A 20062-nucleotide genomic window follows, 5' to 3' on the forward strand; every position below is an offset into this window, starting at 1 on the left:
TATGCTGTGACATTTTTGCGCCATCCTAAACTATGATGTTTTTTGACATTTTTATGCCTTACTATACAATGATGTTTTCATGACTTTTATGATATATCATGGATTAGTATGCTAAGATATTCTTAATATCTTGCTATACCATTAAATTGTGATGCAGCAGTGTCGTGGTACAATGGTTAGGATTGTTGCTTAACAATGAGAAGGTCATGGGTTCAAACCCTAGTTTGGGGCATTACTCTCTTATGATGCTTTTTGATATTTTCACACCACAGTATACGATGAATTGTTTTTCCATTTTTATACCTTACTATACTATAATATTTTATGCCTCACAATACTATGGTTTTTATGATATGTCACAAAGTAGTATACTGATATTTTATATACCTTTCTATACAAGGTATTCATAACACAGCAGCATGGTGGTAGAATCGTTAGGACTATTCCCTCACACTGAGAAGGGCAAAGGTTCAAACCCTGGTTTCAGGCTTTCATATACTGTGACATTTTTGCGCCATCCTATACTATGATGTTTTTTGGTATTTATATTTCTTACTATACAATTATGTTTTCATGACATTTTATGCCTAATGGACAATCTTTTGTGATATATCATGGATTAGTATGCTAAAATATCCTTAATATCATGCTATACCATGAGCTTGTGATGCAGAAGTATTGTTGTACATTGGTCAGGACTGCTGCCTCACACTGGCAAGGTCATGGGTTCAATCCCTGGTTTGGGGCTTTACTGTCCTATGGTCCTTTTTTATATATTTTTTGCGTTACTATACTATGATGTTTTTTGCCATTTTTATACCTTATGATACTGTGATGTTTTTTGGCGTTTAATGCCTTTATATACTATTATGTTTTTGTGACATTTTATGCCATACCATACAATGACATTTTTTGACATATTCAAGTCACGCTATATGATTACGTTTTTTTTACTTTTTTTTGCATTACTATACTTTGATTTTTTCATGACATGTTATGCCTAATGGACAATCTTTTGTGATATCTCATGGATTAGTATACTAAAATATCCTTAATACCTTGCTATACTATGATCTTGTGATGTAGAAGTATTGTGGTACAATGGTCAGGACTACTGCCTAAAACTGACAAGGTCATGCGTTCAATCCCTGTTTTGGGGCTTTACTGTCCTATGATGCTTTTTGGCATTTTTATGCCTTACTATACTATGACGTTTTTTGAAATTTTATGGCATACTATACTATGACGTTTTTTGACATTTTCACGCAATAGTACTCAATGAAGTTTTTTGGCATTTTTATGCCTTACTATACTGTGACGTTTTATGCCATACTATACTATGATGTTTTTTGAATTTTTTATGACTTAATATACTATGACATTTTTTTAAATTTTATGCCATAATATACTATGACGTTTTTTGAAATTTTATGCCATACAATACTATGACGTTTTTTTGCCATTTTTATGCTCTACTATAATATGACTTTTTTTGCCATTTTTTTGCCTTACTATACTGTGACGTTTTGTGCCTGACTATACTATGACGTTTTTTGCCATTTTTATGCCTTATTATACTATGACGTTTTTTTGAAATGTTATGCCATACAATATTATGACGTTTTTTGCCATTTTTATGCCTTATTATACTATGACGTTTTTTTGAAATTTTATGCCATACTATACTATGACGTTTTTTGCCATTTTTATGCCTTATTATACTATGATGTTTTTTGAAAGTTTATGCCATACTATACTATGACGTTTTTTTCCATTTTTATGCTCTACTAGAATATGACTTTTTTTGGCATTTTTTTGCCTTACTATACTGTGACGTTTTGTGCCTGACTATATTATGACGTTTTTTTGAAATGTTATGCCATACAATACTATGACGTTTTTTGCCATTTTTATGCCTTATTATACTATGACGTTTTTTTAAAATTTTATGCCATACTATACTATGACGTTTTTTGCCATTTTTATGCCTTATTATATTATGATGTTTTTTTGAAATTTTATGCCATACAATACTATGACGTTTTTTGACATTTTTATGTTCTACTATAATATGACCTTTTTTGGCATTTTTTTGCCTTACTATACTGTGACGTTTTGTGCCTGACTATACTATGACGTTTTTTGCCATTTTTATGCCTTATTATACTATGATGCTTTTTGAAAGTTTATGCCATACTATACTATGACGTTTTTTTCCATTTTTATGCTCTACTAGAATATGACTTTTTTTGGCATTTTTTTGCCTTACTATACTGTGACGTTTTGTGCCTGACTATACTATGACGTTTTTTGCATTTTTATGCCTTACTATACTGTGACGTTTTGTGCCTGACTATACTATGACGTTTTTTGCCATTTTTATGCCTTATTATACTATGACGTTTTTTGGCATTTTTATGCCTTACTATACTGTGACGTTTTGTCTCCTTTTTATGGTTTGGCCGTGAACTCCAGTTAAAAATAAAAATAAAGGTTATTTTTTACTGCTTCATGCACTCTAGCCAACTGACGCTTTCACTCTAACTTCAAAGAAAAAGTGATTTGCACTCCTCCTTTGAGTGCTCACAGTTTGAAAAGTTTACATGTTATGTAAAAACAGTTCCTGTCTTTTTGAGAGAGCAGAAGTTTTCCTCCGTTTTATAGTTTGAATCACATTTCTACGTGCAGGTATGAGAGAGCTGGGTGACTCAGCAAAAAGGTGCAATTTTGTAGAAAAAAGGTGGGTTTCTAAAGAAAATTCCAATGCATTTCTAATGCATTATTTATTCACAGTTTTTTGGGAATAACTTTGGGAAAAATTGGAATTTTAACATCAAAAGTCATAGCACCCCTTTCGGGATCAAGATGCACGTTTTGATGTGTATATTACCGGGGTTTTCTCAAAGCTGCGGGACGAGTTACGCGCTGAAATTTGGCAGAAGAATAATAAACCCGAAACAGAATATTAATAGATGCCTTGGAGCTGAGCACCCGTGGCACTAATTAAATTACAGTGGAAATCATCATTAGACCATCACTATAAAACCTGGAAGTATTTACTTTATGAGATAAAACAGAAAAAAAGCAAATGCTCACAGTGGAGAAGCTGGAACCTGTAACTTTTGGCATTTTATCCATAATAAATTATTGTTACCAGAATTAACTATCTGATCATTTCAAGATACTTCAATCAAATTATGTTTTTGCATCCTACTGAGCTAGTTGATATTGAATGACAAAAACAAAATAAGTATATTAAAATATTATTTTAATTATGACCAAATTATAATAACAAAAACCCAATTGGTCATTTTCATAAGAAAGCTACATGTCAGATTCCTTATACCACGGCACAGAGGCACTCAGCTTTCATTAAATAAAAACTGTAAATAAAAACTGTAGAAAAGTCATTGACAAGTGTTGACATACAGGCCAGTGACTCATTTTTAAAAAATAACAGATTTAAAAGGCTGATGACAGCCAAGACAGAATATGTCAATCTCTGATCTTGATCAACATGATGGAGGAATTCATCCTTTCATTCTTCAGCTGGGCGGAAGAGACGAGCTGTGTGCGAGTTGAGGTTTTTCTGTTAAATACTGATGGGAGTGTCAGTCCGTCTGTAGGGAGGCCGACATTCTTTGGTATGTTGTCATGACAGGTGGGACGGAGCTGGATGAAGAAGCATTCTGTTCATGGACGAGGTCAGAGGTCAGTCTGCGACCTCTCCGGCGTCCCACTTAGTTTTGGGCTCCTGCCACCACTCAGCCAGGAATGACTCCTCATAGTCTCCCATCCCCTCAAACTCAGCGTCAGGGTTCTCCGAGTGAGAGGCCACCGTTTCTTCTGGACTTACCATGTCCTGAGAGTTAAACAAAACACTGTTAGACAAGCAACCATTTTATTATCTTACTTCCACTTTCATGGCAAAACTGATTATTTTTCCTGCTTGTGCCGATAAATCTGTCACTTGTGCTCCCTGTTATTCAGCCCTCCACCAACCCCCCCTCTCAGGTCCAGGCAGTATGCTGAGCTGGGAGGGGCTGACCTGAGTTAAATAGATGTGGCACAGCCTCAGTGGCCAACACCTCCCAGCCACATACCACACACTGCTGGCGGAAAACACAGCCCCCCTCCTGCTTTCTCTTCCTCACCCTCTTTTTCTCTCCCTTTCATCCCCGGAGACTTTTTTCTTGTGTACTTCTCCTTCCCATAATCTGAACAGCAGCTTGCATTTAGTCTGCTCCTCCAAGGTAAAAATGCATCTCCCCAAATACCTTTAGGATACTTTCATAAACTTAAAATAAAGAATGTGAAATTTCTCCTTTGAAAAACAAGGCCATAAACTCCAGCTTGAATAGCCAATTCAGTTGTTGTTGAGTCGAGTTAAAGCGTCAAGCGTTGTTGTCTAGTCATGCAGACTGTTTGGGTTTTATCTGCTGAGGTTTTCAGATGTCTGTCTCTGAAACCTCTGCCGCCACCCCGGCACAATGGAGGTTGATGGAATTTTGTTTGTGCGGTTAAAAAAAAAATCTCAGAGATGGATATCTGTAAACCTCATCAAATAAAATCAGCACAGCTAGATACCACTTGGAGTAAGTAAACAACTAACGCACCTTTGTAATTTAGGCAAACTGGGTTTTTAATCTGTCTAGAATTTGTTAGTTTTCGAACCGGCAGATTATAGCAATAATAAAGTTATAATCTCTTAAAGCAAGACTTTTGAACACATTCTTCCTATTGCAAATAAAAAGTTGAATTCATAAACTATAAAACACATCCTTGCTCAGTTCCAATGCACGCAACGCTTTTGCAGCTACAGCCAGTTTTAGTCTGTTATGACCAGTAACTTTCAGTTGCTAACAGACTTTAGGTAGATATATGCACAGCAGACATTACTGAGTCCGAACACTGACTTCAGGATTATTCCCTACTCATGCCACTGTTGCTATAAGTTTTAAGTTTTAACATTATTCCATAATTGACACTTGTGGCTGCAGTTTAAAAAAAGTGACATAAGCTCCCTAAAAATGCTACAGCATTCAAATCTGCTCTGTAAATTACATCTCCTTTGAGAAAAAATTCAGTCAACAAACCGAAGATATATATATATATATATATATAATTATAGATAAATCCATAAATATTTTTTGCATTACTTCCTCAGAACACAGTTAGTCCTCCAACAGGATTAGACCTTGTTCCCATACAGCCAATCAAATACCAGCTGCTGTCAATCAAACACAGACAACAAGGCTGCGGTGGAAAAGTCTAAATAATATCCTTTCTTAACCACTTTTCCTCGACTGAAAACGTCATGAGGTCAAGATGTGAAGGAGAATTATAAGGATTTAGGAAAATACAACCGTGATGCAGAGAGAATCCAACTACATTTACACTCTCTTTACACGCTTTTTTTTTTTTAAACTAACTTTATTTATTACACATGGACGATAAAAACTCTTAACTCTCCTCTCCTAACCATAAAAAGAAAGTTAACAGGATTGAGAGGTTGAAATAAGATAACATGAAAGGAATACACAAGTGGAGGAAGTAGAGCCAATAAAACAATAATTAGACTGAAACTACAATATGTGTGTCGCTTTAAATGTAGCAGCAAGGAATTGTGGGACGGCATTTTCTCTTTTCCTATCATAAAGGAAGGTCCAGTGTTTCCAATGCTAAAGAAGATAGGATAGGAAGCATTGAAGCTCCTTTTCTTATCATTCAGAGAACTGTACCAGATCTTATCATGGCTGCTCCTCAGATATTTCCAGTTCATTTCACTCAGTTTAAACCTTCCAAAACAAAAACAAAACAAAACTGCAGCCCAGCTCAGTACTCCAGCTGCTGAGATGAAAAGGAGCATTTCTGGTATTTCCCCATTCTTTTTCCTTGTAATAGTAAAAAAATAATTGCCAATGTATTTGATTGCAAAAAAATAACTAAATGTGATTTAGTTGGACTTAAAGCATGTTTGCTGTGTACACAGTACCACCAAGCTGTATATCTGCATCGTACATCAATAGAAACGTACCTCATCGTCTGTCTGTAGGTAGTTCAACGCAAACTCCAGCATCTCCTTCTGTTTGGTTGTCTCGTTAAAATACCTCAGGGCTTCCTGAAAGACAAAAGTGACATCAGCTCCAGTTGACCGGAGCAGCATCCGAGAGCAAAACAACTTGTAGCGGGTTTATGTTACTGCACTGAGCAGCAACAACAACAACAACAACCATTTGGCCTGTTTTCATTTTGTTTACTCCCTTTAAATTATTTACAGCGATACCAAATGTATTTGAAACTGGAGCTGCTTCAAGGCAAAGAGGTTTATGGGCCAGCTCAGGTTCACTGCAGCTGCTGCCAACTACACCGAGTAAAAAAACAGTCTTTACAGATGAGGTTTGTAATTACCACCTTGAGATTGTGTTTATGACCAAGTTATGTGCCAAGACCACTTTATGCCTTCATTTTTCTGCTTTGGTTTATTATAGCCAGTGTGAATTTTGCTGACACTTTCTGCTGCCTCTAAACAATCCAAACTACGTCAGATGAGCCTGGTTCAACCACCAGAGACCTGGAAGTACAGATGGATGAAAGGTAATGAAGTTTTCACTCACGGGCCGAGGCTGAAAGTCTTTTTCCTCCAGGCCCCACTGCTCCCGGTAGAAACGATAGTACGCTACATTTTGCAACATCACCTGGTCTTTGGAGTCAAACAGCATGTAACTGGCTGCACACGGAGCAGCATTCTTCACATCATTCACTGCAAAGGAACAGCAGAACGATCTAAGTCACTCAAACGCATCACACAACATCCTCTCAAAATCCTCCAGAGTCACTGTCAAATCGCTTACATTTATAATAGGAAAACTGGAGGTAGTGATACATGGTGGCGACAAATTTCTCCACAAAGAAGCCTCCAACGCTGGGTGTCAGGTGCTCCTCAAATTTCACCTTACATTTCAGCACATCAGTGTAGAGATCTGAGGGAAGCAGGGAGGAGAAACCACGCGAAAAAACCCCAACATATTATTTTCTTATACATAACAGGATGAACTGCAGCTTCCGTCAAACTGCTTTCTACTCACCTGCCAGTGTGGGGTAGAAGTCCTTGAACTCCAAGATCTCGTATGAGCCCTCGCAGCCTGCTAAGCAGAGGCTGTATATTTCAAAGTACTGCGTGATGGCCTGCTCCATGTGCCGGGCGCTGGCGCTGAAGTCTCCGCTGTTGTAGAGCGTCACACTCTTCAGGAACACACTCTGGATCACAAAGATAGATGTTACATGATGAGGCTGAATTTCAATAGCACATCTTTAACTGTAGAACAAAGGCAACGTTAAGGTACCAACCTCATACGGCTGCTCCTCGTGGTCGATGAGATACTCCTCAACGTCGAACAGCGTCTTGTAGTAGTTCATGTTCTTGGTCAAATACGGGTCAGTTGGGTTCTTCTTCAGGAAGGTGTGTGCTGCTGCCACAGCCTTCTCCACATTATTGAGCTGTGTACCAACAGACAGTGTTAAAATGGAGAGCGCAGCTTGACTGGATAGTGTTTTCTGAAAATATCAGACAGTCTCTGCTCACTGGAAAAAATGACCTCTGACCCCTTCACCGCAACAATTACTAACAGATGGAGATGTCAGGCTTCTTGGTTATAGGCTGACACAGTGCCATATTCAATTTATGTGAAATAAATAAGAGGTAAAGAAAATAAACATGGCCTAAAGGACGGAATGAACTTCCAGTTAAACACAGTCCCCTCTCTCCTTAAAGAACCTTTTGATGCTGATCTTAATGGTGTAACGTCATAATTCACACACAGTAGGTAATTAAAGGTTTCACACAACGTTTTGAAGTGGTGAGTGTCAACAACACAGAAACACTTGAAAAACTTGATTAGTTTTAATCTTGTGCAGCCAGAATAACCTGGAGATTACCACACGATAGATGTGACCAAAATGTATTTTACGCACAAGTTTTCAGACGAGCGAAATGAGTGTGTTTGCCTGGTGAGCACACCTCCAGTCCTCATCACTGTGTGTCTGACAGAGGAGAATAAGGGGATTGTTTCGGGGGAACACTGGAAGAGACGTGGCACATGCTCAACTCCTGCTCAGTCGGCAGGAGGGCGCAACCAAGCAGCTGAGGATCTAAACTCCACATGTCGAGGGAGAGAAATTTCCCTTCGCTAAGTCAAACAGTCGATCTGCCTCAAGGAAACGACTGCACACAAATTTAGTGGAGTGATTACCCATAATAATGGCAACGCTAAACCCACGCAAACAGTATGTTCCTGTGTTTTTCTCATTCGCAAATTGGTTTTATAACGGGCAAGTCGCCATTACATGTCCTACAATAACTTTATTACGTTTCTATCTGTTCCACTTTGAGGTTTGTTTCAGTATCTGGTGTCAGCTTAGACTTCAGTGTTGGGCCTACATTTATTTTGCATCCCACTCTTGGGCACAACACTCCACACATGAAGGCTTCGCTCTCACCTGGTAGTACGCATACTGTATGTACCGATACGGTATCCTTTTGTCGAAATCTTCCAGTAAATCCCTCCGTGGGTATGCGAGATTAAAGACTGGGAACCCCGCCTTGCATTTTTTAAGGCACGCAGCTCTCAGAAGGATGTGGCGCACGACGCGGAGGGTGCTGTCGGCGAACAGGGTGTCGTTGTCCCGGCTGACGGAGCTGCAGTTGCGGCTGCAGAAAGCCTCGCTGTCCCGCAGCAGCCGGTGGAGCCGCAGGCTGAGCTCCAGGAACTTGATGCTCTCTCGCCAGTTCTGCGCCCCGTACTGCTCCAGCGCGTAGCCGTACGCAGACTCCAGTGGCATGATGTCCTTCTGAGGGAAACTTTTAAAGCTGTACTTCTCATACTGAGCCTCCACCAGGACCGGGATGAGAAAGGCCAGGCACAAGCTTTTCAGGAGCATCATCGCCTCCGCCGGCTCCAGCAGGAGTCTGTTCTTGTTTTGAATGGATCAGGAAGCTTCCTCTTTCTTTACCAGGGATTGCTCATGTCTGTCTGCACGTAGGCTGTGGAAAGCCGTGTTGAGCTGGATGCAGAAAATAAGATCTTCTGGTCACGACTTTCAAAATAAAAGCCACACTCGCTCACGCATTTATCGGTACAGTCAATGATTAAAACTGTAATCTGTGCTGTATTGCTTTTAGTCGCTGTAGCTTTTCTGCACGCCCATTGCAACAAAATCCGAGCACTTGGTCGAGAAAGGCAATTCATCTCAGGGAACATCATGTCTGCGTCTCACTTAAATTAAATGCATTATCACATGTTTGACCATAATAAATGCACACGTGTGTTTGTGATGAATACATCAGCACTACTATACCGTCGTAAAATATTTTGAGCCCAGTAATGAAAGAGGAAAGAGGTGTGATGTATACATACAGGAGCCTGGACTAAATGGTAGGAAAGACATTTGCACATATCAGGATCAAGCACATCAGGAAATGCCTAGATTCTTGCTTTCCTTGTATATTAATATTTTATGATTGCAGATAAGTTTAACTAAAACTACAGGCTCTGACAACTTTTAACTTCTTTTCATTTATAAAAAAAAATCAAACTGAGAAGATGAATCAACTGTGCAAGTGGCTCTGCAGCTTTATAGCTGACAAACGCAACTCAACAATTACTTTGAAGTCAGAAGTCCGTACTTCCGGCATAAATAGCGCTAACTGCTGCACGCTTGACACAGGCGTCACAGTCTGAGTCTGGACCTGAAGAAAGAGGGTCCAGTTTACCTCAGTGTTTTCCACCATGGTCATAACACCCAACGGACCCATGAACCAAAATGTATCACCGAAATAGGGATCTATTTCTTATTGTTTTGTGTTTTCTTTTGTTTTGTTTTGACAATTTGAACATTTTTGCTTCCAGCCCTCAAACTATAGGCAGATAATAAATTTATAAAATGTAGTGGTTGTCTGAAAAGCGCTTGTATTTCCAGTCTGGTTATAATTTGTGCATTCCAAGAAAACTGACAAGCTGAGACGTGTCAGTGAGTTTAAAAATCCATCACTTCTGGGCAAATCTAATCTCTAATATCGGACTCTTAACAACATTTCATATTCATTATGTTGGAGGCTGCAGGCTTTTCTGGTAGAAGTTTTAGTCTGATGGTTATTAGGACCCAGAGCCTGTTTTCTGAGGCAGATAGATGTGTTCAGAAGCACTTCTCCGTGTAATCCCTGTTTAAAATGTAGAGTGCGAAAGGGGATGCATACTAAACTGTGACTCCAAAGGATAACTAAAGATTATGGTGAGGCACCTTATAATTTCACCTCATACGTGAGTGAAATCATGGAGCCAGGCCTCTGGGCCAAGCATTACACGTTTGCAGAATCCATTAAAAAGTGGGTGGGTGCCCGGGGGCCACTCCTCCTCCTCCTCCTGCTCTCTGGAGTGAATGGCCTGAATGATGCGTCAAGTGAGCCAGCGAGAGCCGGAAGTAAAAGCACAAATTAAAAGCATAATCCTTTCAGTTATAGAAATATTAATTCTATGACATAAATACATTACATCAGATGTCTATTTAAGTAATGTCTGCTTGTGCTTGTGACTTTTGTCAAATTTCTACTCAGAGCTTAGGATGACAAACATATGTGGGGTCGATTAATACCCCGACTAAATTTGTTTAATATATTCCATTCTATTGTCAAGAACACACAGCCTCTCCATGCTGCTGAAAATGTTTCAAGTGCTGCATCCATACTATTATCCCTGATAACTTTGAGAACATAGATAATCATATTTTAAGATACTACTGCTATTCCTCACCTTATTTTTGACAATTGTTTGTCTCATTCATCTTTATAGCTACTATTGGTGTTGGTGTATTGTCTTCAGTATCTCTCTTTTATTTTGTTTATAAAATAAAAGTCATGCACCAGAAAAGGATGAGAAACACTGTTTTAGGCTCCTGACCCTAAATGTGTAATATAAAAAAATACATTAAATTCAGTATGTCTGCAGCTTTAACACAAGTCTCACCCATTTTTAGCAGTCCTCAATTGGACCTTCAAGATGATTACCCCTATACAAAAAATATCACTTGGATGTGCTCAGCAAATATTTATTAATTCATTCATTTCCTCACCATATTGGCTTAATAGTCCATTTTTTTCATATTCCAAGTTCTTTGAAAAGGCATTTATTTTGTAATCTGTAACCGGAAGTTTATCTTATTCCAGCACACTTGATTTAACCTGAATGTCCCAAATTTCTTGCGGTACTTCTCTCTCCACTCCAGCCGCATCACCCAGCTGGCAGACTGCGCGAGCTTCCGCAGTTATTGTCATAACTTTCCAGATGGATTTGATGATAATGTCCGTTTTATTTTTCCTTCATGTAGTCACTGTGAAATGTAATCCCGGACCTTTAGTGGACGTTGTTGTCGATCGGTACGAAATACCGAAAGTTTGTCCCCGAGAGGTGCAAACAGAAGATTTTATCCGTTATCATTTCAACGGTACTTTCTTTGCAGACGGGCAGAAGTTTGACTCCAGGTGAAGTTACAGCGAAATGCACTTTTGTATGTCAGTTACTTTCAACTGCGTTCATTTATAGCTTTAAAGTCTTTTGTACGAGAAAGTTAAACTTTATGTGTAAAGTCAAGAACGAGTTTACTTCACATGAAAAATATAGCTTCAAATAGCATGTTTAGCTCTTACAGAATGGTTGCTATGCAGTGCATATTGCAAACTGCAAAGTATGTTGTTTAGTATCATGGAGACACTGTGGTAAACAGAAGGAATGTGACTCACAACCATTTTCAAGGCTCAGAAACAACTGACTACAGCTGTGATACCTTCAGACGTGTCAGCCACATGGTCTCTTATGTGTAACAGTTTCTTAGCTATGTGTTAGCTATGTAAAAACTGTAATACAAATGCACGAGTTTTGTTCTTGCTGTGATCGAGTATCCTGTTGGTACACAAAGCGTGAGTTTTTTTTGTTAAGGTGGTGGATATTTCAAACAACCCTCTAGGTTTTCAAAATTGTTAAAATAACTAATCATAATTGAGCCGAGAGAGTCCCTTTAAATAATATTGCTGATTGTGGATGGAGCATTGGATGCTGACTTTATAGCACTACAAAATATTGGCATAATTTTCCCTAATTACATACTGTTTTGACATTTCTACCTGTGGTCGGTGCCATTGATTCTCATTTACCTCTCCCTTTCTGTCTACAGTCATGACCGAGGCAAAGCCTTCATCAGCCAGGTGGGCCTGGGCAGACTCATCACAGGGATGGACCGCGGTCTCCAGGGCATGTGCGTGAACGAACGTAGGAGAATCACAGTCCCCCCACACTTGGCCTACGGAAGCATAGGAACAGGTGTGATGAAACTCTCTCTGCACTTTATTAGTGACATGATCTGTGCAGGTTTATGACAATTTGTGCTGCTTGTCTGACAGGTGGTGTAATTCCTGCTGATGCTGTGTTGGTGTATGATGTTCTGCTGCTGGACATATGGAACGCTGAGGACAAGGTCCAGATCCGCACGATCAACAAACCTGCAGGTTGCAAACGGACCACTGTGGCATCAGATTTTGTCCGTTACCACTATAACGGCACCCTGCTGTCTGGTGAAGCCTTTGACTCCAGGTGAGACCAAACACCACTGAGGCTGCAGGTTGTTTATTGCAGGAACTTAAAAGTATCTCCTGACTGTTTCTGTGCTTTTCAACAACTTTGAACTGTGTTTAATATAGCTACTCGAGGAATACAACCTATGACACCTACTTGGGACAGGGTGACCTCATCAAAGGCATGGACGAGGGTCTCATGGGCATGTGTGTTGGAGAGAGACGGATCGTCATCGTCCCGCCCTTCCTGGCGTATGGAGAGAACGGCTCTGGTACTAAATAATGACATGGTGGTGGCTTGTGTACAAACATGTTTAACTTAGCAGAAAATGTCAGCATGAATACTATGACCTTTTCATGACTTTCTACTATGACCTTTTATGGCTTATTGTACTATGACGTTTATATGCCTTGCCATACTATGTTGTAATTATGACTTACTATAGAACGAGTTACCTGTGAGGTGACACGGTTGAGCAGTGGTTAGAGTTGCTTTATAGTGAGGAGGTTCTGGGTTCGAATCACGGGCCTGAGACCTTTCTGTGTGGAGTTTGCATGTTGTCCCTGTGCCTGCGTGGGTTCTCTCCGAATACTCCGGTTTCCTCTTGCAGTCCAAAGACATGCACAGTAGTTTATTAGTGGGTTTAATGCCTTACTATACTGTAAGTATTGTTTCATGGCACTGTAGTTGAGAGCAATGAAAGGTGAATGTGTGAAACTGAGGCTCAGCCTGTTGATCGACATTCTCCTTCTATATACTGTATGTGTGATGTAGATACAACTTGAAAGTTTCATACCACAATAATATGGATAAAAAGGTCTGCCTGGAAGATAGGACACTAATGTTAAAACTGGGTGAGCAATAATGGAAAGCATATTTGACAAGTATGGACCTGCAACTGTGATTTGTAGGCACACTGCAAGTATTAGTTTTTTCCCCCAACAGGAACTCTGGTCCCTCCTCAGGCCACACTGGTGTTTGAGGTGCTGCTGATTGATGTGTTCAACCCCAAGGATGACCTGATTGTGGAGGTGAAGGAAGTGCCTAAAGGCTGCACCCGCAGGACGGTGACCGGAGATTACATCCGCTACCACTACAACGGTACCTTCCAGGACGGCACGGCTTTCGACTCGAGGTAAACCTGAGACTTCTCCATTCTCCGAGAGCAATAAAGTACAAAAAAAAAGAACTCTGACTGTCACTCTTCCCTTGACAGCTACCAGCGAAATAGCACCTATAACACTTACATCGGGATGGGATATGTGATCCGAGGGATGGACAAAGCACTGCAGGGGCTGTGCATAGGAGAGAAACAGAGGATTACAATTCCTCCTCACTTGGCATATGGTGAAGAAGGAGTTGGTGAGTTTGATTCATGGATTTAGAAGAATTAAGAAGACATTTGGATTGGAATAACAAATCACTAAGTTTGTGTTTATAACATTGCCCTGTTTATTTATTGGCTGCAGGAGACCTCATTCCTGGATCTGCTGTGCTGGTCTTTGACATTTATGTCATTGATTTCCACAATCCCAAAGATCCGGTCGCGGTTAAAGTTACCCACAAGCCCCAGGAATGCAACGTGACCAGTGAAGCAGACGATCTGATTCAGTATCGTTACAATTGCTCCCTGATGGACGGCACCCTGCTGTACTCCTCGTGAGCCCCCTCTGCTGTTCACTCTGCTTCACTGCATCCTCCTCCTCCTGGTTCATGCATGTAATCATTGCTGGCTCCTTGTACGACAGATTTCAGTGGCCCTGGAACTGCAGATTTGATACCATTTCCATATCCATGACAACAGCACGTATGCTTGCATGGCTCGAGGTTTTGTTACATAGAAAATTTTGATTTAGTTTTAATTTGTTTTGGTTCCTTCTGTTTAGAGTGGTAACATGTTATCTGTCACTCCAGGGATCAGTACAACTCGCCCTCTACCACGACTCTTGGAGCAAAAATGGTGATCCTGGGTCTGGAGGAAGGTTTGAGCGGCATGTGCGTGGGTGAAAGGAGGGAGGTGGTCATCCCTCCTCACTGGGGGCACGGTGAAAATGGAGGTCAGTCATTGGAGCAGCGCAGATCACACCCTGCACACACTTTTTTTTTTTCACCCTGACTCGTGTTCTCTTCTGCGTCTTGGTGTCTCCAGCTGGAGGAGTCCCCAGGAGTGCTGTGCTCTTCTTTGAGCTGGAGCTGGTGGAGCTGCAGAAGGGAGTGCCTGAAGGCTACATGTTTGTGTGGCTAGGAGACGGCCCTGACCCCCTCTTTCCTGCTATGGACCTCAATGGTGACAAAGAGGTTCCTCTAGAGGAGGTAAGGAGACAAGTTAGGTTCAATCCAAGTAAAAAAACAAAAACAAAATAAAAACAGCCTGGGTATAAGCAGGGAAATTTCTTTTTAACAGTGCAATACTATCTCCTGTATTTTCTTCAGTTTTCATCCTTCATCATGATCCAAGTTAAAGAGGGCAAAGGCCGTCTGCGGCCAGGGGTGGATGCCGACAGCATCATTAAGGACATGTTCAATAACCAGGACCGCAATCAAGATGGGAAGATTGTGGAAGATGAGATGGATGAGGAATCTGAACAAGTGATACGAGATGAGTTGTAAAAAGGGACATAGAGTATTTCAGTGGTGGTCATTTACTGTCTGGGGTAATACTGTCGTCTTAGCAACTGTCATGCCACTATTTTGAAAATGTTTCAAATATTGAGAGCTTTTATTTAAGGCAGTCAGACACTTTGCTAGATTGTTTTAAAATGCATTAATGACATCTCACCCCACTGCAGAACCACATCGACAGCACAAGAGAACATCTGTATCTGAGGGTCAGTATGTTGTGCACAGGAAACAGGTGTTTGAAACTGTGAAAGAAATAAATAATATCTGTAAAGAAAATATATTCCCCTCAAAAGAAAGGCAGATTTAAGCATTTACATCAAACTACCTTACAAACATTTGGGCAGGGCCCATCCTCCAGACTATATCATTTTATATAAATGAGTCAAATGCAGAGTTGTTGTCGTGCCTCACACCCGTCTCTTGATAGACAAATGAAAAACCACTGGTTGTACAGTTTGGGAGTGGCAGGTTTGTACTATAACAGAAAATCTATCATAGAAAATTATATTACAGATTGTGTTGTGAAACATAAAATAAACTGTTTTATAATAAAATAAGAGACAACATCAACTTTCTTCCTTCCACCCTGTTCGTGCACATACATGCACTGTACCAGTAAACTTCTTTGGCAGATTTTCACTTAGTGACCTGTTTTTTAAGGAAACATGAAGCTCAGACAAGATGACACTGAATTTTATTTCATACAAGTTGTAACATTTTAAAAGTAAATGAGTTTGGACATTAAAAAAATCATGACTTGCTGCATGTGGCACACAGTCCACAAATGACAGAAAAAAAAAATCTGTCATTCTTGGATATTCTATTTAGTTAAAAGGTTTTTAGAAACTTTTGTTGTGGCAGTGCAGAAAGTAACAAACTCCTGAAGGAACCTAGAAATTAAAGTATCTAAAGTTTAAAAAACAAACAAAAAAATCTAAATAAGTTTTATTTTTCTTGCAAATACCAGAAAACTTCTGAGGTAGCAGTTACTCTTACAGATCATTAGTGAACTTGGATCTTAAAAAAAGATCTAGATATTTTTATCTCTGCTCACCTATTTATTTTAAGTGTTGCACAGACAGCTGTCTGTGCAACACTTACTATTACAGTCGTGTCATAAGAAAAACAATAGCTTTAACGGAAAACACAAAATGTATTGTGAGCTTGACAATATGGCAAGAAACTGAAAAACTACACCAAGGTAAAACATGGAAAATGATTTTTAAAAGTATTTGGTTTCAGGTTAAAATTAGCTGGAAAATTGTTTTGTAGTAAGAGGCTGGAAATCAGTTTCAAACCAAATGTCAAGCGCTGCCATTGACGTGCAATTTTCTTTCCCTTTATCAGTATATTTTTTATATGAGTACCAGAAACGTCTGACAATTGTCTCCCAAAAAAATTTAAAATAAACACACTAAAACACACTAACACACACTTACATGCTGCACACAGGTAGACAGTGCAAATCTGGCTTCCATCATATACAGTATGGTCCAAAAACAGTTTAACCATTAACATGAGAAGAAGGCCCATGAACATGGATATGAAAGAGTGACATGGTGTTTGTGAGCTGCAGCTGTGCTAACCTGGACTCATTCACAAAAGTGTGTATCTTTTTAGTAGAAATTAAAAAAAATACTCTAAACATTCTTAGTTGGTTATCAATAACGTTCTGAAGATGGGCCTCTTCAGTTTATAGCACCAGAGTGGCAAGTGAACCTTAAACAGTCAATTCTCAGTTCACTTATTGCCAGTGAGGTAGAGCAGTACAGCATTGGGGACTTCCAAGGTTTCATCTTTTACCAACACAATGTCATATGAGTCCAAGTATGACTGCTTCCTCTCCTCCACCTGAAAAAACAGATCAGAGGTGTGTACTAAAATGTCAGAATATGACTTTACTGTGGTAAAATGTTTGAGTCAGTGAATATTTTCAACTTAACCTTCATCTTAGGGTGGCAGGTACTAAATATTGCTATCCAGTCATTTTGATGAACGTGTGAAGGTGTGCTTTTTATTTACCTTGTCATTGAGGAATCCGATTTTGAGGATGTTCTCCATCTGCTGCACCCCGTCAGCCATGGTCAGATCTCCCAGAGAGTCCCCCATCAGTAATACGTTAGGTCGTGCCCGCAACTCCTGGAAATGGCCAGTGTTGAGCAAAGCACCTTCCCTTTTATTGTAGATGTGGATCAGCTCTCCCTTGAAGGCCCTCAGTACTCCCTGTTTAAGCAAATCAAGGCACGTGTCCATCACCTTATCCCTGCTGTGGGGCTCAAATTGAGGTATGTTTGTGGTGTGGCTACTCACACACTCATCAAAGTCCATGTAGTTGGAGAAGACTTTGACGTTGGGGTGGAAGACCCCAGCCTGGCGGATCACCTCCTCCAGGACGTCTCCTATCCCAGCAGAGAAGATGAGCAGAGGGATGCTGTGCTCATGCAGGTGGTCAAAGAAGAGCTGGTAGCCCTCTCTGTAAAAATATCAAGTCAGTTCTAGAGGCCATTTTATAATTTTTTTGAATTAAAAATCACAAAATAGACTTTCTGACCTGAGCATGGCATCAGACTCCTGTACCACTTTGGCCAGCAGGTCTTTTCTGATCTTCTGCTGTACCAGTAGTTCATGGGCTTTAGTCCACCTGTCAGAAATAATAAGCAGAGCAGTTTTATGGACACATGAAAGTGCAAAGTATCATATTTTCAAGAAAAGGTGTATTAAATACTCACCACTCCACCATTAGAGGCAACTTCTCATCTATTGACCGTGAAGAATCGATCTCTATGGGGTAGTATGTGTTGAGTAGTTCCTTCAGCTAAGAGAGACAGCACAATATTCAGTGAACTGTGGCTTAGATGTTCAGAAAAGATGGCCAAATTTCACCCAGGAAGAGAAAGTTTTCTGTCATATTATATCACAGGCCTTCACAGAGAAACCATTAGGGTGCATTTCACGGATTATATTTTTTCTCCTATATCCATTTTATTTAATCTGTAGTTACAATAGTAACATGGTCCAGACTATCTCTTTGAAATCTTCTTATTGAAAAATATGCCACATTGCAGATACAAAAAAACATTAAGAAAAGGTCTGATTTAACAGCAAGAGGGCACTTAAATTATTTGCTTTACTAATAAATAAATGCAAGTCACAGATCATGGTTGATTTTGTCATACGTTTCCATTCCCCCTATTGCCCACTAGAGGGCAGACAATAAATGTAAAATACTGAATGAATGATATCAAACAAAAGTATAAGTGAGATATTTTCGCAATAAATCATTACATGTTCATGAATGTTAAATACATTACATATAAGTTATATGTATGCAGTGGTTTACATGTGGATTGAAATATACTCCACAACATGATAATTTTGCATTCTTGAACTGGAGACTGTTTCAATCGCATGCTATTTTGCACTGACGCATGACATACTCCAATTGTAAGCTGGAAAATAACTAGAATTTAAGATTTGCCATACTATAAGATAAATGATTATATAGCGATGCTACTATGTTTTGTGCAAATTTAATTAATGTTAGTCCAACCAAAGGAAAATCTACTTTTGCACTGACGCATCTTTCTTACCTGCTCTTTGCAGTCATCAGAGATAAGTTTGCTGTTGTCAAGTATATCTGAAAATAAAACACACACACGCGTGAAAAAAAGTTTAGCCAAAAACAACCTTTATATGCATGACAAACAGCTGGGCTTACTGTGACACGTGGGGCACCTTTTGCCATTGTGTGCAAATCTTGTTAGGGTCATGTCAAAGTCTGAGATCACCTGGAGCAGAAAAGAATATGAACACAAACATCTAGTATTTTTCATTTTGGCCGATTCTGTTTATGAGAGCTGCCAACAGGGTGTAGTTTACCTGGACGGTGTTGGAGCCAGATTTCGCCATGGACTGTAGGATCTCGTGTACCCTCTCAGGGTCCCTCATACACACCGAGGGGTTGGACAGCTCCGGGATCTTAGATGAGAAAATACGTTAAGAGTGTCAATGAGAGAGACACAGAGTGATTATGTCTCGTTGGAGTTGTTTGTTTAGGCAATAAGGAGGAAGCATAGTTAGCTAACCAGTAAGGTGCTAGCACCAAATTGAATAGCACACTATTTAGCTTGCTACTCCCTGTCCACACAACATTTCCAAATGCTAAAACACTGACTCTATAGCCGTAATAATAACCAGTTTATGTTGTCATTTACTGACACGGTTTAGCTAGCTAACAAAGAGAAGACCGTTAGCTTACGACACTGTAGTTTGTTAACCCAGTTTAGCTGGCTAGTAAGCAAGTACGCTGGTGTGGGATGCATCCTTTTTGGTGTTAGACATTCCGCCGAAAACATGCTGAATAAAATCACCATTTTCTTGAAATTTGTTGCCGATCCGTAAAGGTTATTTTGACAAACAGCGTGTCAACAGTTGATATTCGTTGGTGTGTAATGTTGCTATGTACACGACAGAATCTTCTATGTTGCCGTTCTGCTGCCTTCAGGTACAGTCGTTAAGCGTCGGGATTTTCAGAAGTCGGACTAAATAGTAAAATTAAGCGTTAAAGAGTGCTAGTCCACGACATTCAAGTGACTGTAGACCATGTATGGGAGCCGTCTTCATAAATTATGACGAGAAAATAAACATAATGTAGGTGACATATGTTCTCTGGTCTAAAGGGCTTCATTTTGTCTGGTATTTTTACAATTACGAGCTTATGAGAAATTTGTGAAGGCAGCACCACTACTTGCATAACTTCAAGGTGGGACGGTGTGTACTCTTCCCCCTGAGGCAAAGGCACTGATTTAGGGTTCCAC

At 39.8% G+C, this 20062-nt stretch overlaps 3 protein-coding genes across 3 annotated transcripts; 1 reads left to right on the plus strand and 2 right to left on the minus strand.

Moving 5' to 3' along the window:
- Positions 1–3251: 3251 nt before the first annotated feature.
- p3h4 (prolyl 3-hydroxylase family member 4 (inactive)) lies at positions 3252–9034 on the minus strand. Its single transcript, XM_023403179.2, has 7 exons — positions 8500–9034; positions 7351–7500; positions 7089–7260; positions 6855–6983; positions 6618–6763; positions 6038–6121; positions 3252–3862 (listed from the first exon to the last, which is right to left on the minus strand). The coding sequence occupies exons 1-7, from the start codon at positions 8941–8943 to the stop codon at positions 3713–3715; spliced, it is 1275 nt and encodes a 424-aa protein (XP_023258947.1). The 5' UTR covers positions 8944–9034; the 3' UTR covers positions 3252–3712.
- Positions 9035–11270: 2236 nt separating this feature from the next.
- Positions 11271–15815, plus strand: fkbp10a (FKBP prolyl isomerase 10a). Its single transcript, XM_023403191.2, has 10 exons — positions 11271–11536; positions 12226–12371; positions 12452–12641; positions 12749–12894; positions 13569–13758; positions 13840–13985; positions 14093–14282; positions 14538–14680; positions 14773–14936; positions 15057–15815. The coding sequence occupies exons 1-10, from the start codon at positions 11340–11342 to the stop codon at positions 15231–15233; spliced, it is 1689 nt and encodes a 562-aa protein (XP_023258959.1). The 5' UTR covers positions 11271–11339; the 3' UTR covers positions 15234–15815.
- A 107-nt stretch (positions 15816–15922) lies between these two features.
- On the minus strand, positions 15923–19743 carry LOC111652817 (cytosolic 5'-nucleotidase 3). Its single transcript, XM_023403192.2, has 9 exons — positions 19616–19743; positions 19125–19223; positions 18964–19033; positions 18836–18882; positions 17975–18060; positions 17797–17886; positions 17556–17718; positions 17268–17468; positions 15923–17096 (listed from the first exon to the last, which is right to left on the minus strand). The coding sequence occupies exons 1-9, from the start codon at positions 19616–19618 to the stop codon at positions 16986–16988; spliced, it is 870 nt and encodes a 289-aa protein (XP_023258960.1). The 5' UTR covers positions 19619–19743; the 3' UTR covers positions 15923–16985.
- Positions 19744–20062: the final 319 nt, after the last annotated feature.

This window comes from Seriola lalandi, unplaced genomic scaffold, assembly GCF_002814215.2.
Source record: "Seriola lalandi dorsalis isolate HSWRI2012SDOR001 ecotype SW California unplaced genomic scaffold, Sedor1 jcf7180002054065, whole genome shotgun sequence".
Lineage (NCBI taxonomy): Eukaryota > Metazoa > Chordata > Actinopteri > Carangiformes > Carangidae > Seriola > Seriola lalandi.

Coding starts and splice junctions, on each gene's coding strand:
- fkbp10a (XM_023403191.2), top strand. CDS start 11,340: ATGGATTTGATGATAATGTCCGTTTTATTTTTCCTTCATGTAGTCACT. Junction 11,537..12,225: donor GGGCAGAAGTTTGACTCCAG/GTGAAGTTACAG, acceptor TTCTGTCTACAG/TCATGACCGAGGCAAAGCCT. Junction 13,986..14,092: donor ATATGGTGAAGAAGGAGTTG/GTGAGTTTGATT, acceptor TATTGGCTGCAG/GAGACCTCATTCCTGGATCT.
- p3h4 (XM_023403179.2), bottom strand. CDS start 8,943: ATGATGCTCCTGAAAAGCTTGTGCCTGGCCTTTCTCATCCCGGTCCTG. Junction 6,764..6,854: donor CCAGTTTTCCTATTATAAAT/GTAAGCGATTTG, acceptor GTTCCTTTGCAG/TGAATGATGTGAAGAATGCT. Junction 6,122..6,617: donor AAGACTTTCAGCCTCGGCCC/GTGAGTGAAAAC, acceptor TTTGTCTTTCAG/GAAGCCCTGAGGTATTTTAA.
- LOC111652817 (XM_023403192.2), bottom strand. Junction 18,061..18,835: donor CTGATGACTGCAAAGAGCAG/GTAAGAAAGATG, acceptor TGTCTCTCTTAG/CTGAAGGAACTACTCAACAC. Junction 17,719..17,796: donor GAGTCTGATGCCATGCTCAG/GTCAGAAAGTCT, acceptor ATATTTTTACAG/AGAGGGCTACCAGCTCTTCT.